General features: G+C 42.5%; 1 protein-coding gene across 1 annotated transcript in view; it reads left to right on the top strand.

Annotated features, from left to right (window-relative positions):
- LOC141117225 (uncharacterized) overlaps positions 1–16,250 on the top strand; it is a 48,038-nt gene extending 31,788 nt beyond the window's left edge. Inside the window, exons 4-6 of the mRNA XM_073609952.1 lie at positions 9,448–9,564; positions 13,042–13,103; positions 15,973–16,250. Of these exons, the coding sequence (XP_073466053.1) occupies positions 9,448–9,564; positions 13,042–13,103; positions 15,973–16,029 (236 nt within the window). The 3' untranslated portion in view covers positions 16,030–16,250. The remainder of the gene's footprint in view (positions 1–9,447; positions 9,565–13,041; positions 13,104–15,972) is intronic.
- Positions 16,251–17,674: the final 1,424 nt, after the last annotated feature.

The following is a 17,674-nucleotide window of genomic DNA, read 5'->3' as shown; positions in this document are numbered from 1 at the left end:
TAGCTGAGGGTCTAGAGGCACAGCTTTTTTTCCAAACCAAATAAACAGTATCCGACTTATAGGCTTTATACACAAAATATGGGAGAAAGCTAAACTACAAAAGGTTACGGGTTACACGGGGTACAGTCCTATTTGGTATAACCAAATCGGCCAAGTTACAGCATGGTGGCAAGGGTATGGGGTGACGCATATCAAACATATCATGACTAATGGTCATTTAATCTCCTTTGCACAATTGCAGTCTAGATATGGCTTTCCCTCTAATATGTTTTTCTATTATTTGCAATTGAAACATGTGGTAAATGCTCAGTGGTCTCTGGGGGCCTCTGAGATGTCACCGACCCCAATCTTTGGAATTATGCAGCAGTCCTTTTCTATCAGGGGCTTTATCTCCAACTGCTAGGCTATGCTCCTGGGGGTATATCTGGAGAAATTCCCTAGCTCTGCATGTGAAAGGTGGACATATGCGATATCCTGGGAGACCAATGGGAGGAGGCTCTGGAGGCAGTGCAGGGGTGCTCTCTTAACATCTCACAGAGACTGTCACAATTATACAGTCTGTTGAGAGTCCATTGTACCCCACTCAGGCTACATATGCCCTGACCCCATACGCACTAGATGTAACAGGGATATAGAGGACTTAATACACTTGCTTTGGAGGTGCCCGAAGCTTCATTGCTACTGGAATCCTGTGGTTACTATGGTAAACTCCGCATTTCATAGACATGGATCCTAAACACTGTATACTAGGTTTGCTTGATGCTGTAATACCAGATAGGTATGTTAACCACTTGCTTACAGGGCACTTAAACCCCCCCCATCCAGACCAATTTTCAGCTTTCAGCGCTGACGCACTTTGAATGACAATTGCGCGGTCATACAACACTGTACCCAAATGAAATTTTTATCATTTTTTCACCACAAATAGAGCTTTCTTTTGGTGGTATTTGATCACCTCTGCAGTTTTTACTTTTTGTTAAAAAAATGTAAAAACCTGAATTAAAAAAAAAAAAACATTTTATTTTTTTATAAAAAATGTTATAAAAAATTTAAACGGGTCATTTTTCACCTTCATTGATGTACGCTGATGAGGCGGCAGTGATGGGCACTGATAGGCGGCAGTGATGGGCACTGATGGGTGGCAGTGATGGGCACTGATGGGTGGCAGTGATGGGCAGCACTGCCAGGTGGCACTGATTGGCACTACAGGTGGGCATTGATAGGTGGCGCTTGTGGGCATTGATAGGTGGCACTTGTGGGCATTGATAGGTGGCACTTGTGGGCACTGTTAGGTGGCACTGTGGGCACTGTTAGGTAGCACTGTGGGCACTGTTAGGTGGCACTAATTGGTGGCACTGATGAGGCAGATGTGCCTCTTCCACTTGGGGACCTTTGTCCCTTACATCCAAGCTTTTTTTTCTACTCACGCTGTCAGCGTGAGTAGAAAAAAAAACGATTACCGATCTTTTGTTTACATCATGTGATCAGCTGTCATTGGCTGACAGCTGATCACATGGTAAGGGGCCGGGACCGGCCCCTTACTTGGATCGGTGATCAGCCGAGTCTCAGTGACTCGGTGATCACAGCGCGCTCGGCGCACGCACAGGGGAGGCCATCATATGACGGCCTCCTGGGAATTCATGTGTAGTGGTTAAAGAGGCCGCATCCAGAGAATTGTTTCAGGATCGCGGGCTCATTTTACTTAATTGGACTTCCAGTACTCCCCCTTCGTCTCAAGTGTGGCTTGCACAGATGGGCACAACATTGAGGTTAGAAAAGCTGATATATCAACATAGGGGCAGCTTTTCCAAATTTGAGAAGGTATGGGGTAGTTGGTTGGCTTCTCCTGGTTTGGCCCCAGCTAATTCAGTAATGGACAGGCTATTGTTGTAAAATGTATCACAAAAATGGAAATGTTTAATGTTGCTGGTAATATTATGACTGGAATTTACATGCCCTTGCTTTCCAAATGTTTAATGCTTGTCTACCTGCTTTGATATGATGGGCCTAGTGTCACGGTTGTGTACAACCCTAGATACGACTCTAAAGGGTGCTTAACCGGTTCCCGACCGGCGCACGCCGACGTACGTTGGCAGAATGGCACGGCTGGGCAAATGGGCATACCCGTACGTCCCTTTGAATTTGCCGCCATGTCTTTGCGTGAGCTCCGCCCGGGAGCTCCGTGATTCGTGTCACGGGTCCCGGGGACTCAATCGCCACGGGGATACCTGCGATCGCCTCACAGAGAGGACGAACAGGGAGATGCTAATGTAAACAAGCATCTCCCTGTTCTGCCTAGTGACAGTGTCACTGATCTCTGCTTCCTGTGATCAGGAACAGAGATCTGTGATGTGTCACAGGTAGCCACGCCCCCCACAGTTAGTAACACTCCCCAGGACATACTTAACCCCTCCCTAGCCCTCTAGTGGTTAACCCCTTCTCTGCCACTGTCATTTACACAGGAATCAGTGCATTTGTATAGCACTGATTGCTGTATAAATGACAATGGTCCCAAAAATGTGTCAAAAATGTCCGATGTGTCCACCATAATGTTGCAGTCACGATAAAAATCGCTGATCACCGCCATTACTAGTAAAAAAAAATTAATAATAAAAATGCCCTAAAACTATCCCCTATTTTGTACACGCTATAACTTTTGCGCAATAAAAAAAAATATTTAAAAAATATGTGGCGCTAACTAACCCTAAATAAAATGAACAAATAAAAAATCAGATGCAATAATGATTGACATACAATCCATCAATTCTAGAGCACAATAAAAGTCAATGAAAAACAATCATAAAGTGCAATCAGATGCAATAATGATTGACATACAATCCATAAATTCTAGAGCACAATATAATAAAAAAACAATCCTAATGTGCAATGAGGAATAATTATAAAGTGCAATAAGGAATGAAGCCAATAGCTCATTCAGAATATGTGCGAATATAATAAGGAATAGTGAGATAGCAATGTGCAAAAAAGAAATCGTGACACACTGTTGTGTGTGATAAATGCCCCAAACGCACTATCAAGTGACCATTAAAAGTAATAAGTGCAGTCCAATAAACAGTGTAGTGCGACTCCCAGTAACAGCAGGATCCGATCTTCTGATAATGATAATAAAGGGAAGTGGAAGTGCAAAAAACAGTCGCTGTGATGAAAAGTGTCTCAGATAGATAAAGTTCATCCAATCATAGTCCGGAGTGCAACACCTATTTCCCCCAGCCTCTCACCTGTAGCAGCAGCCCCCAATGAGCCGAATCGAGCATGAACCAACAAGTGATAAAGTACTCCAGAGGGAATCCGGTTGTAGACACAGCACACGGGGACACTCGATATCCAGTTCACAATTGCACTCTCCCACACTCAATGAGTGCCATCGGATGAATGGTAAAAGAAAAAAGGTGGCTCCATAGTGTAGTATTTAAAATTTATTTGCAACAAAAAGCAGTAACTTACATTAAAAATCGGTAATAGCAGCAGTGATTTTTTTATCTGTTCATTTTATTTAGGGTTAGTTAGCGCCACATATTTTGTTTTTATTTGTCTGAGTTATGTGAGTACACTTTTGTATGTTGGCAGCTTCTTTCCAGCTTATTGATTAGTGTGGTTTAGCACATTAGCATTGTTTAGATTTGTTTTATAACTTTTGCGCAAACCAATCAATAAACGCTTAATGCGATTTTTTTTTTTACCAAAAATATGTAGAAGAATACATATCGGCCTTAACTTGAGGAAAAAAAATGTTTTTTTTAAATATTTTTTGGTGATATTTATTATAGCAAAAAGTAAAAAATAATGCGTTTTTTTCAAAATTGACGCTATTTTTTTGTTTATAGCGCAAAAAATAAAAACCGCAGAGGCAATCAAATACCACCAAAAAAAGCTCTATTTGTGGGGAAAACGTCAATTTTGTTTGGGAGCCACATTGCTAGACCGCGCAATTGTCAGTTAAAGCGACGCAGTGCCGAATCGCAAAAAGTGCTCTGGTCAGGAAGGGGGTAAATTCTTCCGAGGCTGAAGTGGTTAAAGCATTCATATGACCTGAACTACAATACTGGTATGCTGAATTGATATCTGATGTGAACTACCTGGTTGTACAAATTTGTGACATCTCAATAAACCTTTGCCCAATTTAAAAAAAAAAAAAATTACTGGAGATTTTAGACAACTAAAATGTACTGGAGATTTACTCAACCAAATACGACTAAAACTAAAACAATTACAGAAGACTAAAAGGGGACTAGAACTAAAATGCCATTTTATTCAAAAGACTAATGCCGCGTACACACGATTGGACATTCCGACAACAAAACCATGGATTTTTTTCCGAAGGATGTTGGCTCAAACTTGTCTTGCATACACACAGTCACACAAATGTTGTCAAGAATGCGGTGATGTACAAGACGTACGATGAGCCGAGAAAAAGTTCAATAGCCAGTGCGGCTCCTTCTGCTTGATTCCGAGCATGTGTGAGCTTTTGTGTGACGGACTTGTGTACACACTATCGGACTTTCCGACAATAGGTGAAGTTGTCGGAAAATTTGAGAACCTGCTCTCAAACATTTGTGGCCGGAAATTCCTACAGCAAATGTTCGATGGAGCATACACACGGTAGGACTTTCCGACATGAAGCTCACATCGAACATTTCCCGTCGGAAAGTCCGACCGTGTGTACACGGCATTAGACTAAATCTAAATCGAAATTTGCTGCCAAAATGAACACTGATGGATTGAGTGCAGGCTGGATTTTTCATTACATGCCGGGAATTCGCTGCTAATTCTGGCCATTGGGGTCACTGATCTGTGTGGAGATCTGAAATTGAGAGCGTCGGCTCCTCTAAGCTACAGTGCTATTGATCTTTATAATTTGAGGCCATTGCGGTCTGGTAAGAAGCCCGATTGCCTTACAAGCACCTCGAGCACCGAAGCACCTTTTACATTTTGAGCACAGAGCACCTTGTTTGGCACATTGATGGACTTTATATAATAATTTACTTTTTGATTATGACTGATCTATGAATTATTTTTTTTAGTCATTTTTTACTGTAGTTCCATATTTTTGTAATGCCATTATTGTATTGCATTATTTTTTTTATTATTATTGATTATTTATTTATTTTGCTTAAATTGCACTGCCTTGATGAGTTGTTTATAATGAATTAGTAATCTTTCACATGCACACGCGTGGGAGTTCACCATATGTATTTGTTTATGATTTAAGGAGACAGCACACTTTCTTTTATTTGTTAGATATAATTTTGGTCCTGGTATTGAGGTTTATTAGCGTGCAGCAGCTCTGATATTTTTTCAACCAAGCGTAAGGTTTCCTTTACAGATTGGATAATTTGAGATTGGATCATTTGAGATTAGATGAAAGGTGGTTTAATCTTAAATTGAGTAAGGGATTCTTTATGTTTAGTGCAGTGAAAATGTGAACCACCTTTCCCAGGTAGTGGTATCAGCTGAGAGTTTGAGAAAAATATACAGGGGTATGAGAATTTTGGTAGACTCTAATAGGGCGTACACACGGTCGGACTTTGTTCGGACATTCCGACAACAAAATCCTAGGATTTTTTCTGACGGATGTTGGCTCTAACTTGTTTTGTCTACACACGGTCGCACAAAGTTGTCGGAAAATCCGATCGTTCTAAACGCGGTGACGTAAAACACGTACGTCGGGACTATAAACGGGGCAGTGGCCAATAGCTTTCATCTCTTTATTTATTCTGAGCATGCGTGGCACTTTGTCCATCGGATTTGTGTACACACGATCGGAATTTTCGACAACGGATTTTGTTGTCGGAAAATTTTATCTCCTGCTCTCCAACTTTGTGTGTCGGAAAATTCGATGGAAAATGTCCGATGGAGCCCACACACGGTCGGAATTTCCGACAACACGCTCCGATCGGACATTTTCCATCGGAAAATCCGACCGTGTGTACGGGGCATTACTCACATACACACACCTACACTCACTGAAGTGGATGGACCTCTGTCTTTTTCAGACTTATCAGCTATAAAATGTTTGGACCTTGGCAAAAGATCCCATAGACCTGGCAAGGGTTTTATTTAACCTTTTACTATTATATAGTATTATATATATATTTTTTCTGCTAGCATAGTGTTTATTGCACTCTTTAGATACAACAGTAGCCAACATGGCTCGTTGTGGACCTGGCCCTTTTGTTAAGCCCATATCACAATCAGCCTCTGTTTTAAAGGACTCACTTTCCCCATTACTTTTATTATCAGATGACACTAAATGTATCTCACATACTAATGTGATTCCTCAGCTTGAGGTCACTGGTTTTAATCTACACACTTTATTTCCTCACAGCTCACTTTCATGGGTCAATGCTTCTAATACATTTCCTCATCCATTAAGAAACCTTCCTGCATCCTCCTTAACAGGGGGTCTTCTTAATTGCAGGTTGGCAGTGGCCAATGCAGCTAATATCGCGGCCCTTATTATGGATGAGGTTCTGGATTTTCTTTGTCTCACCGAGACTTGGCTTTAAGATTTTAAAGCCCCTATCCTGGATGAGCTGGTCCCTCCCCAATATAAAATATTTCAATGTAACCGCCTAACCGGCAGGGTGGTTTGGGTAGCTGTGATTTTTAAAAAACGTTTTTTAATATCAGTTTCAGGGAATTTTAACACTATTTATAAATCTTTTGAGAATTTAGTTTTTTCTTTTTAAGTAGCCAGCAAGCTCACTTACGGGTTTGCCTTGATTTAATGCCCCCCTGCGTTAAAACTTGATTTTGTTTTTGAATTTCTCAGTTTGGCCTCACAGATGTCCATTGTGTTTAAGGGCTCTTGCATCTTGGGTGATTTGAACTTTTGGGTGGAGGATCTAAGTGATTCCCCCACCCAATCCCTTATCCAAGAACTGTTGCGTTTGAGGTATAGGCAACATGTGACAGCAGCTACCCATACTGCTGGTCATGTGCTGGACTGGCTCCTGTTCAGTGGATTGACCTGGTCGGATCACAGGTTTATTTCCTTTAGCCTGGCCCTACTGGAAGGGAAACCTCCACATATCCCAGATCACTCTGGCCCCAAGGTCTTCTCAAGAAATATATCAAAAGTCTGCCCAGACAGATTTGGAAACCTTGTGGCTACGGCTATTAACCAGCCAATCTTTTTTGAGCTGGGCGACCCGGTAGAGAAGCTAAGTATTTTTCAGGAGCGGTTGAAGTGGTCCTTCATGTGTTAGCACCCCGTAGGATGAGATCTAACCCCTGTCCCCTGGGCAAGAGCCCGCAATGGTTTACCGAGGAGGCTCCTCATAAAGCGGGTTCGGTCCAGGGAGAGACGCTGGCGAAAGTTCCTCCTGGAGGCTGACAAAGAGCTGCATCTGGTGGCCCTCTATCTTTGTAAGAGGGCTATTAGAGAGGCTAAAAAGACCTACTTCCAGGAGCAAATTAGGAAGGCAGCCAACAGCACTGCCAAACTTTTTAAGATCTCTTCAGAGCTAACTCATCCCGAAGCTACCAGCTCTGCTCCTAAGGAATCACAGGACTGGTGCCAGGATCTCGCTGACTTTTTTGTCTCTAAGGTTCAGACCATTAGAGACAACATTTCCAGGCCAGAGACTGTGCAAGAGGACACTGGCCACACAGTGATGGCCCCCGGATTGACTGGCTTCCAACTGGTTATGGCTACATAGGTGGTTGAGGTAATTGCCTCTTTGAAACCATCCTCCTCTCCATTAGATGTATGTCCTGCCGGGCTGGTTAAAAAATCTGCTGCCCTTTTTGGCCCCCTTCATTGGGGAGATAATCAACTGCTGATTCAGGACAGGTATTGTCCTGAATATCGCTCTGAAGCGGGCCGTGGTTTTGCTAAAGACACCGACCTTGGACCCAGATATACTGGGCAACTACAGGCCGATTTCCATCTTGCCTTTTGTAGCAAAGGTGATGGAGCCCCTGGTGGTTATCCAGCTACAGACTTACCTTGAGTCTTTCCATCTTTTGGGCGAATTCCAGTCCGGATTTTCTCCAGGGCACGGAACAGAGACAAGCCTCATCTGTGTTTATGATGATGTCCTTCACAGCTTGGACAGGGGTGACTCAGTAGTTCTGGATCTCTTGGATCTGACGGCCACATTTGATACCATAAATCATGGAATCCTACTGGAGCAGATGAGATCTGTTTTGGGTATGAGCGGGTCGGCTTTGGCATGGGTGGCCTCTTTTTTAGAGGGCAGAGTTCAGGGAGTCAAGACTGGCCTTCTACTCTAAGTACACCGCCCTGGATTGCGGAGTGCCACAGGGCTCTGCCTTGTCACCCCTGCTGTTTAATATCTATATTAGGCCCCTTGCTGACCTGCTAAAGTCCCATGCCGTCCAGTACCATGTTTATGCAGACGACACCCAGGTTTACCTGAAGATTCCTAGGAACCAGACGGCTGATGCCACCCTTGCCAGTTGTTTGGAGGCCATCAATACATGGATGTCTGCCAACTTCCTGAAACTTAATGGGGGCAAAACTGAGGTGAACATCTTCAGCGATCTGGCCACCCCCCAGATATTCCACCTTGGCCTCCCTCATTTGGTCCTGCTCTGGAGGAGGCCCTCCAGGTCCGTGATCTGGGATTCCTCCTAGATTCAGGTTTATCTCTGGCTCCTCAGGTAAAAAAGGTCATCAGTGCATGTCACTGGCAGCTAAAACTCCTGAGGGGGGTGCTTAAATATCTGGATATCTCGGACAGAAAAACTGTCCTCTGTGCCACGATAGGCAGCTGCCTAGACTACTGCAACTCTCTTTATCTGGGATTGCCAAAGATGCTAGTGCCGAAGCTTCAACTTATTCAAAATGCTGCGGCTAGGTTACTCATGGATGTCCCATTGAGGGATCATATCACCCCTGTCTTCTGCACCTTGCATTGGCTGCCAGTCCACTATCGCACCTTATTTAAGGTAGGATGTATTATGTTTAAGATTATGAGAGCCCTGGCCCCAAGCTAAAGATCTCCTCTACATCTTGGTGCCCAAGAAGATCCAGAATTGTCATCGGGCCTTCTCCCACCAGGGTGCCGTACTATGGAATAGCCTCCCTGTCGAGCTCCAGGAGGCCCCCACTATTCCGGTCTTCCGTGGGTTACTGAAGGCTTGGCTTTTCATGCAGGCTTTTCCTGTGTAGTCTCTCTCTTCTACCCTTCTGCCACTCTGTGCTGCTTCTCGTCCCTGGGCCCTCTCTTCCCAGGATCTTTGCTATAAGCGTCGGGACCCTTCGGGGTAATATTAAGATTCCTATCAACTCAACTTATATACAAAACTTAAAAAAAAGAAAAGTGTTTTGGCTTGACATATGCTTTAGTATGTATGGTATGTGTCTTTTGTTTGACATTTTGCATATTTGTCCATTATGTCATGGGGCTTTTAGTTTATTCTTGTTTTATGTGTAGTAATATTTTGATTATCTTACAGATCAAACTGAAGAATTCATCTCTGCGTGCCAAAGTCCTCTGGGTCTTGCTCTGTCAGTGTGTCTTATATTACTATTGACTCTGGTAGTTCATCTCTTTTGGACATACAAGCAGAAAGGTAATGTGCCGAGATTCCAGAAATAATTAAAGGTGAAACCTCACATTAAGATCATAGACAATATTTTTACAGTAGGATACAAGGCAATAATATCACAATTTTGGAGAATAGAGATAAATAATTTCAATTGCTTCATTCAAAACTGGCCACAAATCTGCTCTGGTCACTATGAGCCAGGGTTCACCTGGAAGAGGTGATTTGCTTGACCAGTGAACCTGATTCCCAGTTCACCCAACTTGCTGAGTATACAATGAGTCCTCCCTTCCCTAAGGAGAGAGGCCCACGCTTCACGGAACGGGTGTCCCTTGTGACATTACTGCCCTAATATAGAAGTACTATACTTCCTTAAAAACGATAGTGCCTAGGGGGAAGTGTATAGAAGATGTGGAGCGGCACACATCCAGCCCGCTGCATGTAAGTGTGATGGCCTCAGCTGGCACTGCTTCACTGGCCATGTCCCTGATGTGTCTCCAGGATTTTAACAAACATTGTTGCAGATTCCTATCTTTTGTTATTCTGAAGGAATAGATGTTTGTATGTGTCCAAATGAATCTGTATTAGAATGGTTTCGTAATTACCAATCAGCTGCTGCACCTGTAGGGCTCAAATGAGAAAAATGGCAGGGTCTTCATCCCTTTAGATGTGATTTCCTTTTGGGAGTATCTCACCAAAACTGACATTTTGTTGTAGGGGATGCCAAAGATTTGACTTGTATCTTAGTGAGCCAATCACACAAGCAGGAAATGACATTTCTGTATGTGTGTGTGTGTGGAGGGGACGTTTTGTACACCATCTGTATACAAAACGCCTCCAGGTAGCCAAATTACATTGCATTTTACAGAAAGTTACAGCACTGCAGATTAAAAAGGAAAGGTCATTTTTTTTACATATGACTTGTGTCGCAATTGTACATGCTACATTTTGTTTTATTATTTGCTATTTTTTTCCCCACAAAGGTGGAGTTAGCCTTTTAGGTCCTTTCAGCAAAGACACTTTTCCACTCCATGTCCATGGTAGTTGTTCTCCATGGCATGGCACTGCACAGCTCCCCATGCCTTTTGTTACAAAATGGCCATTGCTTATTTGGTATGTAGCATTGGTAGATTTTTCAATCTAGCGCTTATAGGTAAATTTAGTGGGTCATCTGTTTTGTACATAGTTCAGATTCAATCTATGTTAGATTAGCCTCTGTTCCAGCTTGGCTGTGTTGGTGCAGTTCCACATTGTGCCTGTGGGTGTCGTTGTCATCATAGGTCAGTGTTGGAAAGCAACAAGCTGAAGTGTATGAGTGCTCTTCTGTCCCGGAGATAACTCAGTGGAGGTGGTCCTCCGAGTTGCATTCTGGGAGAGGGTATTTATGGGACAGATGCCATATTTCAAGAGGCTTTACCTCGTGGCCCTCCTGGCCTAGGGCATGTGTTAGTGAGTTCTACCTCGCGGCCCTCCGGCCTGGTAGGTTGCGTTGCAGCAGCCGAGCGGGTAGACCCAGAAGTCTGTCTGGGGCCTGCTATAGCTGGGATGGTCCTGTGCTGTCTGTCCTGCGGGAAGAAGCTGGACAATCGGGAGGATCCAGGGGAGGACTTATCTTGGAAGAGACCATGCAAGGCTGGTCTTAAGAAGGGCCTGGTGACTCGATTTGAGGACATATCCTAAACTACTCCATCGCACAAGTACTTCTAGGTCTGCTTAAAGGTTCTGGTACTGTGTTTACTGTTCATCGAAAACTACTACATCCTGTGGCAGAGGATCGTATGAGTTTGTTTCATTCAAGTCTGCGGCAGAGACTTTTTGTTCGTGCTGCGTACCGGTTGCTAGGTTAGTGAGAGAGACCTATCCGGGCGGGCAGAGATTTAATCCTAAGCTGAGGATACATTCATTCTAAAGATTTAAATTCCTTTATGCTACGCCAAGAAAAGGTATTTGAACTTCCCTGCAACTCTCCTTCTACCTCTTTCCTGCTACTTCTTCCAGTTATCTCCCATTAAAGCATTGGAAAAGTACTCAAGTGACTGGTGGCTACATTGTCTGATAGTAATCTCAACGGTGATCCCTAGACCCGGTATTGGTGAAATTACAGGTAACAAGGTGACGGTAACAGCCCACTTTAAACCAACATCTCCACCGTGAGTTAGTGCTACAGGTATATTGGTATAAGTTGGTATATTCTGGTATATTGATAATACAATGGCTCACCACCAGAATACTGGTCCTACACCATGGTTAAAGATTCCCATCTGTTTCAGGGTACAGGAAAGGCCACAGGATCTCAGCAAACTGTGTCTCAGTTGCAAGACAGTCCACACTTTTTCACACAACTGTGTCTTGCTCCCCACCACCTCACAGACAAGTGCTGACCCCTTTCTTTCCCTTTTAAGGCCTTCCCTGCAGGCAGGTTAAAGGATATATTCACCTTTTGGAACATATTACATGTTCCCTACAGCTGCAGCCTCTCCCAGTGACAGCGGGCAGGGATCTTCTCCTGGCTCTTGCTGTCACTATTTTTCAAATAATGCAGCCATGCTGGGATCTACCTAAACAACTATGTCATTTATTCAAAATTTCCTGTGAATGACCAGGACAACAAATACCATCAGCCTTATAGTTCTGAACAGACTACAAAGTCGCTAATGAGCGGCCTCATAGTTCATTCACAGCTTGTAAACAGCCAGCCCGTATGCAGGCATGGGCTGAAACCTGCAGGGCTTGTCTGCAGGAGTCTGACATTGCACCCCTGATCCACTCATCACGGGTCCCAATGCTTTCCAGGCTCCTTAGGGAAAAAATAATAAATGTACCTTTTTTTCCCCAAAAGGTGAACTTATCATTTAAACTTTTCAGAATCAAAGTCCTTGTAATCACTGCTGGAGGCTCTTAGTGAACCTCCAAATTCTGGATCCCACATAAGGACTTGCAAGTTACCCCTTTCCAACTGGAACCCCTCACTCTGCATCGTTAAAACCCCCTGAGTATTACAAGACTGCATTAAAACACCCCCCCCCCCTTATAGGGACAGTGGGGAAACATACATTGCTTCCCATCCAGGATCAATCCCCTCATCCTGTACAGTAGTCAGACACTTGACAATCACGTTTTGACACACAAAAACAAACACCACTAGGCCAGTGTTACACATTTTCATTATTTTAGTAAACTCTAAATAAAATATTTTACATGCTTCTGTTCAAAGGAGCAGATAGTTTTCAAGTATCATATATTAGGGGAGACATAGTTTAAGACAATGCCAAGGAAGCCTGGAACTCGCTCTCAAGTTCTGTACAGCCTTTTTGAAAAAACATAGTTTTATATAAATCCTAGAACATTTCATTGGAGTAGTCAAAACACCAGAATGCTCATGATTGTGATCATTACTAACTGTAACGGGGCGGTCCTCAACAGGACAACATTCTTGCTGAGTTTATTTCATATCTTTATACTTTTTTCACTGAAAAGTAATCAACATGCAATTTTGTATTTCAGATAAAAATGCTCAAGAGGCCGAGGGAAAGGATAGAAGGACTTCAGTAAGATCTTACTTGCATGTAAATACATAATTACATTACTAGTCACTTATATATTACATTTTTAATGCTAGAATGCAAGAGCCAGTGAAAAACATGGCAATTTTTCCTAGTTTGTAAAAAGTGACTCAAGACCCAGTCCATTCATGTTTGGAAATCTCCAATTTATTATACATTTACAACACTTTTACTTACAAAAATGATCACACATCTTAGGCCTGACAGATTCAAGTTTTAGGCAAACTTGTCACAAACCAATAAACAATCCTACCCTGTACTGGGTACCCTCCATTGCTTAAATATATTGTCAGTGTCACTTCAATCCCAGTTTCTTTAACAAGTTATTGTCAATTACCAGCAAGATCCAGTATTATATGCAAGGGCACACTTTTTGGTACGCCCCATGCCTGACATCTAATAGCTCAAGGCTTGAGTCTTTGTGTTTCCTCCGGATGGAGGACAGGCATCACCTGGAACCTGAGTGAGAAATCTTCACACCTTATACTGTGCCAAGGGCTGATCTTGTTGGGAGACCATCTGGACCTGGAGAAAGGCCTTGGCTGGGCTAAATCCACAAGCGCTAAAGATCCCTTGTAATGAAGGATCAATAGGAGCTGGTAAGCGAGCGTTTCAGCTGTTGGTTGAGGCACTGATATTTAAGATCACTATGGTGGTGGATGGTGGAGACTGACATCAGGATCTACTTTCACATCATTTGTGGACTGTTCTAATCATCTAATTTTTACATTTGTATATACATGATTGAATAGCGCGACCTTTATCTAGTTTATGTTTACTCACTGTGTATATGTCTCACAGAAGGTTTGCTGCTTACACTATTCATTCAGAAAATTTCTTAGCGCATTTTGTTATATTCTGTCCCATACCTGGAAGTTTCTGCCTGTAGTTTAAAGAGATTGAAGCAGGAAAGTTTAGGCACCAGAAGGTGCTTAGCATAGGTAGGTGGTTAGATTTGGCTTCCAACTACTAGCGTTTTCTTTCAACTACTGTAACTACCAAAAGGTTACATTTGTAAAAAACAGTGCAGTGCTTTGGATAAATATAAAATGAATGTAAGTTTATAAATATAAAAAAAAATAAGAAAATTAGGTGATAATCAAAAAGTCCAAAGTGTCAACACCACAGTGACAATCCAAATGTCAGCTTCAAAGGTCACCATGTTCTAATCTGTAATGCACCCAATTATCCAGTGATCCACCACCATGGAGAAAAACATGCTTGCTTACCAGAGCTATTGGACTCTCATACCATAAGTACAGAGTCAGACACGCATTTGTGTGGTTATAAACTACAACTCAAAGGGATAAACACATCATCATTAGGATCCCACTGGTCTCAGTACAGCGAATAAATCTTTCCAATAGCATTCCACATATACACTCATGGCCGATCACAACTCAGCATCCCATTCATTAAACATATGAGGGAAAACAATGCCACATAACATAAAACTGACAGAAACATTTTATTAAAACAAAGGAAAAACACTCACAGATTATGATGAGTAACAGAGCTTGTAAAAGAGATCCACCCTGGGAATCAAAAGAGTGACTTCCTAGGCATGAATACGCAGTGACACCAGGAGTACAGTCTCCATCTAACATGTTTCGTCCTAACTGACATCATCCCAGGCTAAGGAGTCACTGTGGTGTTGACACTTAGGACTTTGTGTTTACCACCTGTTTTTTTTTTATATTTATACACTTACAGTACATTCATTTTATATCTATCTAAAGCACTGGGCTGTTTTTTTTTTAAATTAGTATCAATTTATGTCAATTAATGTGTTAGCTGGAACCCTTCACCTTGCTGAATGGACCTCTTAGTGTAATTTATTCTTCTATTTTTTGTTACATTTGTAAAACAAACAAGTTAATATTGAATGCCTCATTTTGGAAATATACTGTTCCCCAAATTCAGACTATACATTGTAGAAAAAAGTAAAAACCTACTTCAGGCAATTAAAAAAAATAGCATTGAGCAGTTAGAGGAAAGAACATATGAGGTCTGTCCAGGAAATAGTCCAGCCATTGTTAAAATAATGATGAACGGTTTACACAACATCGATGTAACCTGGCAGCCAACGAAAGTGGACTGCAATGCCCTTGTGAAAAATGACAACTTTGCTGTAATTGTCAGTGGGGGGGCGCTAGACACAATAGAGCGAGCATGTGTACTGTGTGTCTGTTGAATTCAAAATGACTAAGTGAGTAGAGCAATGAATCTGCATCAAATTTTGCGTTAAGCTTGAACATTCCTCTGCAGATACTATTCAAATTATTCAGAAGGCTTTCGGGGAGTGCAGCGCAAATAAACATGTGTCACAAATGCATCAAAGATGGTCTAGAATCCGTTGAAAGTGTTCTAGAGGGCCTGCAACAAACAGCATACCTACGGGCTGCAATCAACAAATTATTGCGACTGACACTACGAGAACTAGAGGCCGATCTGGGTATTCCAAAATCTACTGTATCCAAGATTTTGTGTGAGGTCCCACGGTGCCTATTTGGAAGGGGACTGAGGCGTAATTGTCCTATATACAATGTTTCTTGTATCTCCTTCAATAAAAGTCTCTATTTTTCATATTACATGGCTGGTTTCTTTCCGGACAGACCTTGTGTATCATATTCGTATTGCAGTCTATAACCTCACTAGGGTGATTAACTTTCCCTATGGTCATTGGTCACTGGGACATGCATGAGTGAAATCTTACCAATATAGTCACAGACTAGAAAAAATGCACATTGGTTTAATAGTAGGGAGTTGGGTTAGAACCCCTGTCACTGTTTTATTTCATTATGTCAGGAAGTCTTTGTTTAATTTGCATTTGATCACTAAGACAAGTAAAACAATTTCCTTTTGTTTTTAGGATGGAATTGTGTATGCACATCTGGATATGGGCCGAATCACCCAAGGGAGAAAGTAGCTGAGGCAGCAAAATTGTGAAACTTCAGAGAGTACTAAGCTTTACAAATACCAGACATTACTAATAACGGCTTCTCAAGAAAATGAAAACACTTTGCTTATATGTCATCTGTATGTTGCACTTTGCTTATCATCATTGCACTTTTTTACTGCCTTCCTGGATATGCCTATGCATTTTGATTATGCCAACTACAAAATTAAATAAAAAATCATGCAGTTCAACCACTTGCTGACCACCTCCTGTACATTTACGTCGACAGAATGGCATGCCTGCGCAAATGGACGTACCTGTACGTCCCTTTGAATTTGCCGCCGTGCCATCACATGCACGCCCGCCGCGAGCTCCGTGAGTAGGACCGCGTGTCCCGTGGACTCGATGTCCGCAGGGATACCCGCGATCGTCTCACGGAGAGGAAGAACGGTGTAATGTAAACAAGCATCTCCCCGTTCTGCCTAGTGACACTGTCACTGATCACAGCTCCCTGTGATCGGGAGCGGTGTTCAGTGACGTGTCACTCGTTGCCACGCCCCCCCACAGTTAGAATCACTTCTTAGGACACACTTAACCCCTTCCTAGACAGCTAGTGGTTAACCCCTTCACTGCCAGTGTCATTTTTACAGTAATCAGTGCAATTTTTATAGCACTGATTGCTGTAAAAATGACAATGGTCCCAAAAATGTGTCAAAATTGTCTGATGTGTTCGCCATGATGTTGCAGTCATGATAAAAAATCACAGATCGCCGCCATTACTAGTAAAAAAAAAAAATTATGAATAAAAATGCCATAAAACTATCCCCTATTTTGTAGACGCTATAACTTTTGCGCAAACCAATCAATAAACGCTTATTGCGATTTTTTTACCAAAAATATGTAGAACAATACGTATCGGCCTAAACTGAGGGGGAAAAAAATTTTTTTTATATATTTTTGGGGGATATTTAATATAGCAAAAAGTAAATAATGACGCTATTTTTTGGTTTATAGAGCAAAAAATAAAAACCGCAGAGGTGATCAAATACCACCAAAAGAAAGCTCTATTTGTGGGAAAAAAAGGACGTCAATTTTGTTTGGGAACCACGTCGCACGACTGCGCAATTGTCAGTTAAAGCGACGCAGTACCGAATCGCAAAAAGTGCTCTGGTCTTTTGCCAGCCAAATGGTCCGGGGCTGAAGTGGTAAAATGTTTAAGATAGATATAAAATTATGTAAAATTTTTGTTTAATTTTTCTAAACTTATAGAATATATCTGTTTTTTCTAACTCAATATAAGCTGCAAAAGTGGAGCTTAAAGTGGTTGTAAAAGCACAAGGCACATTCTATGCATGAAATTAAAAAACCTTCTGTGTCCAGCAGCTCCCCCCAGCCCCCCTACCCCCCAATACTTACCTGAGCCACCTCTCGATCCAACGATGGCAATGTGAGCCTTGGCTCTCTGGGGACTTGCACGCCTGATTGGCTTTTGGCAGCAGCGGGAGCCATTGGCCCCCGCTGCTGTTAATCACATGCAGTGAGCCAATCAGGAGATGGAGGGCTGTAAATGAACACACAGAGCTGTGACTCGGGAGCGCGCCCAGCAGGAGGGAGGGGCTGGGAGCGCCAGTGTGGGACCCGAGAAGAGGAGCGTCTGGGCTACTCTGTACAGAAC

This window comes from Aquarana catesbeiana, linkage group LG13 (assembly GCF_042186555.1).
Source record: "Aquarana catesbeiana isolate 2022-GZ linkage group LG13, ASM4218655v1, whole genome shotgun sequence".
NCBI lineage: Eukaryota > Metazoa > Chordata > Amphibia > Anura > Ranidae > Aquarana > Aquarana catesbeiana.
The sequence above is the reverse complement of the archived record's forward strand: the minus strand, read 5'-3'. Positions and strand labels throughout refer to the sequence as shown.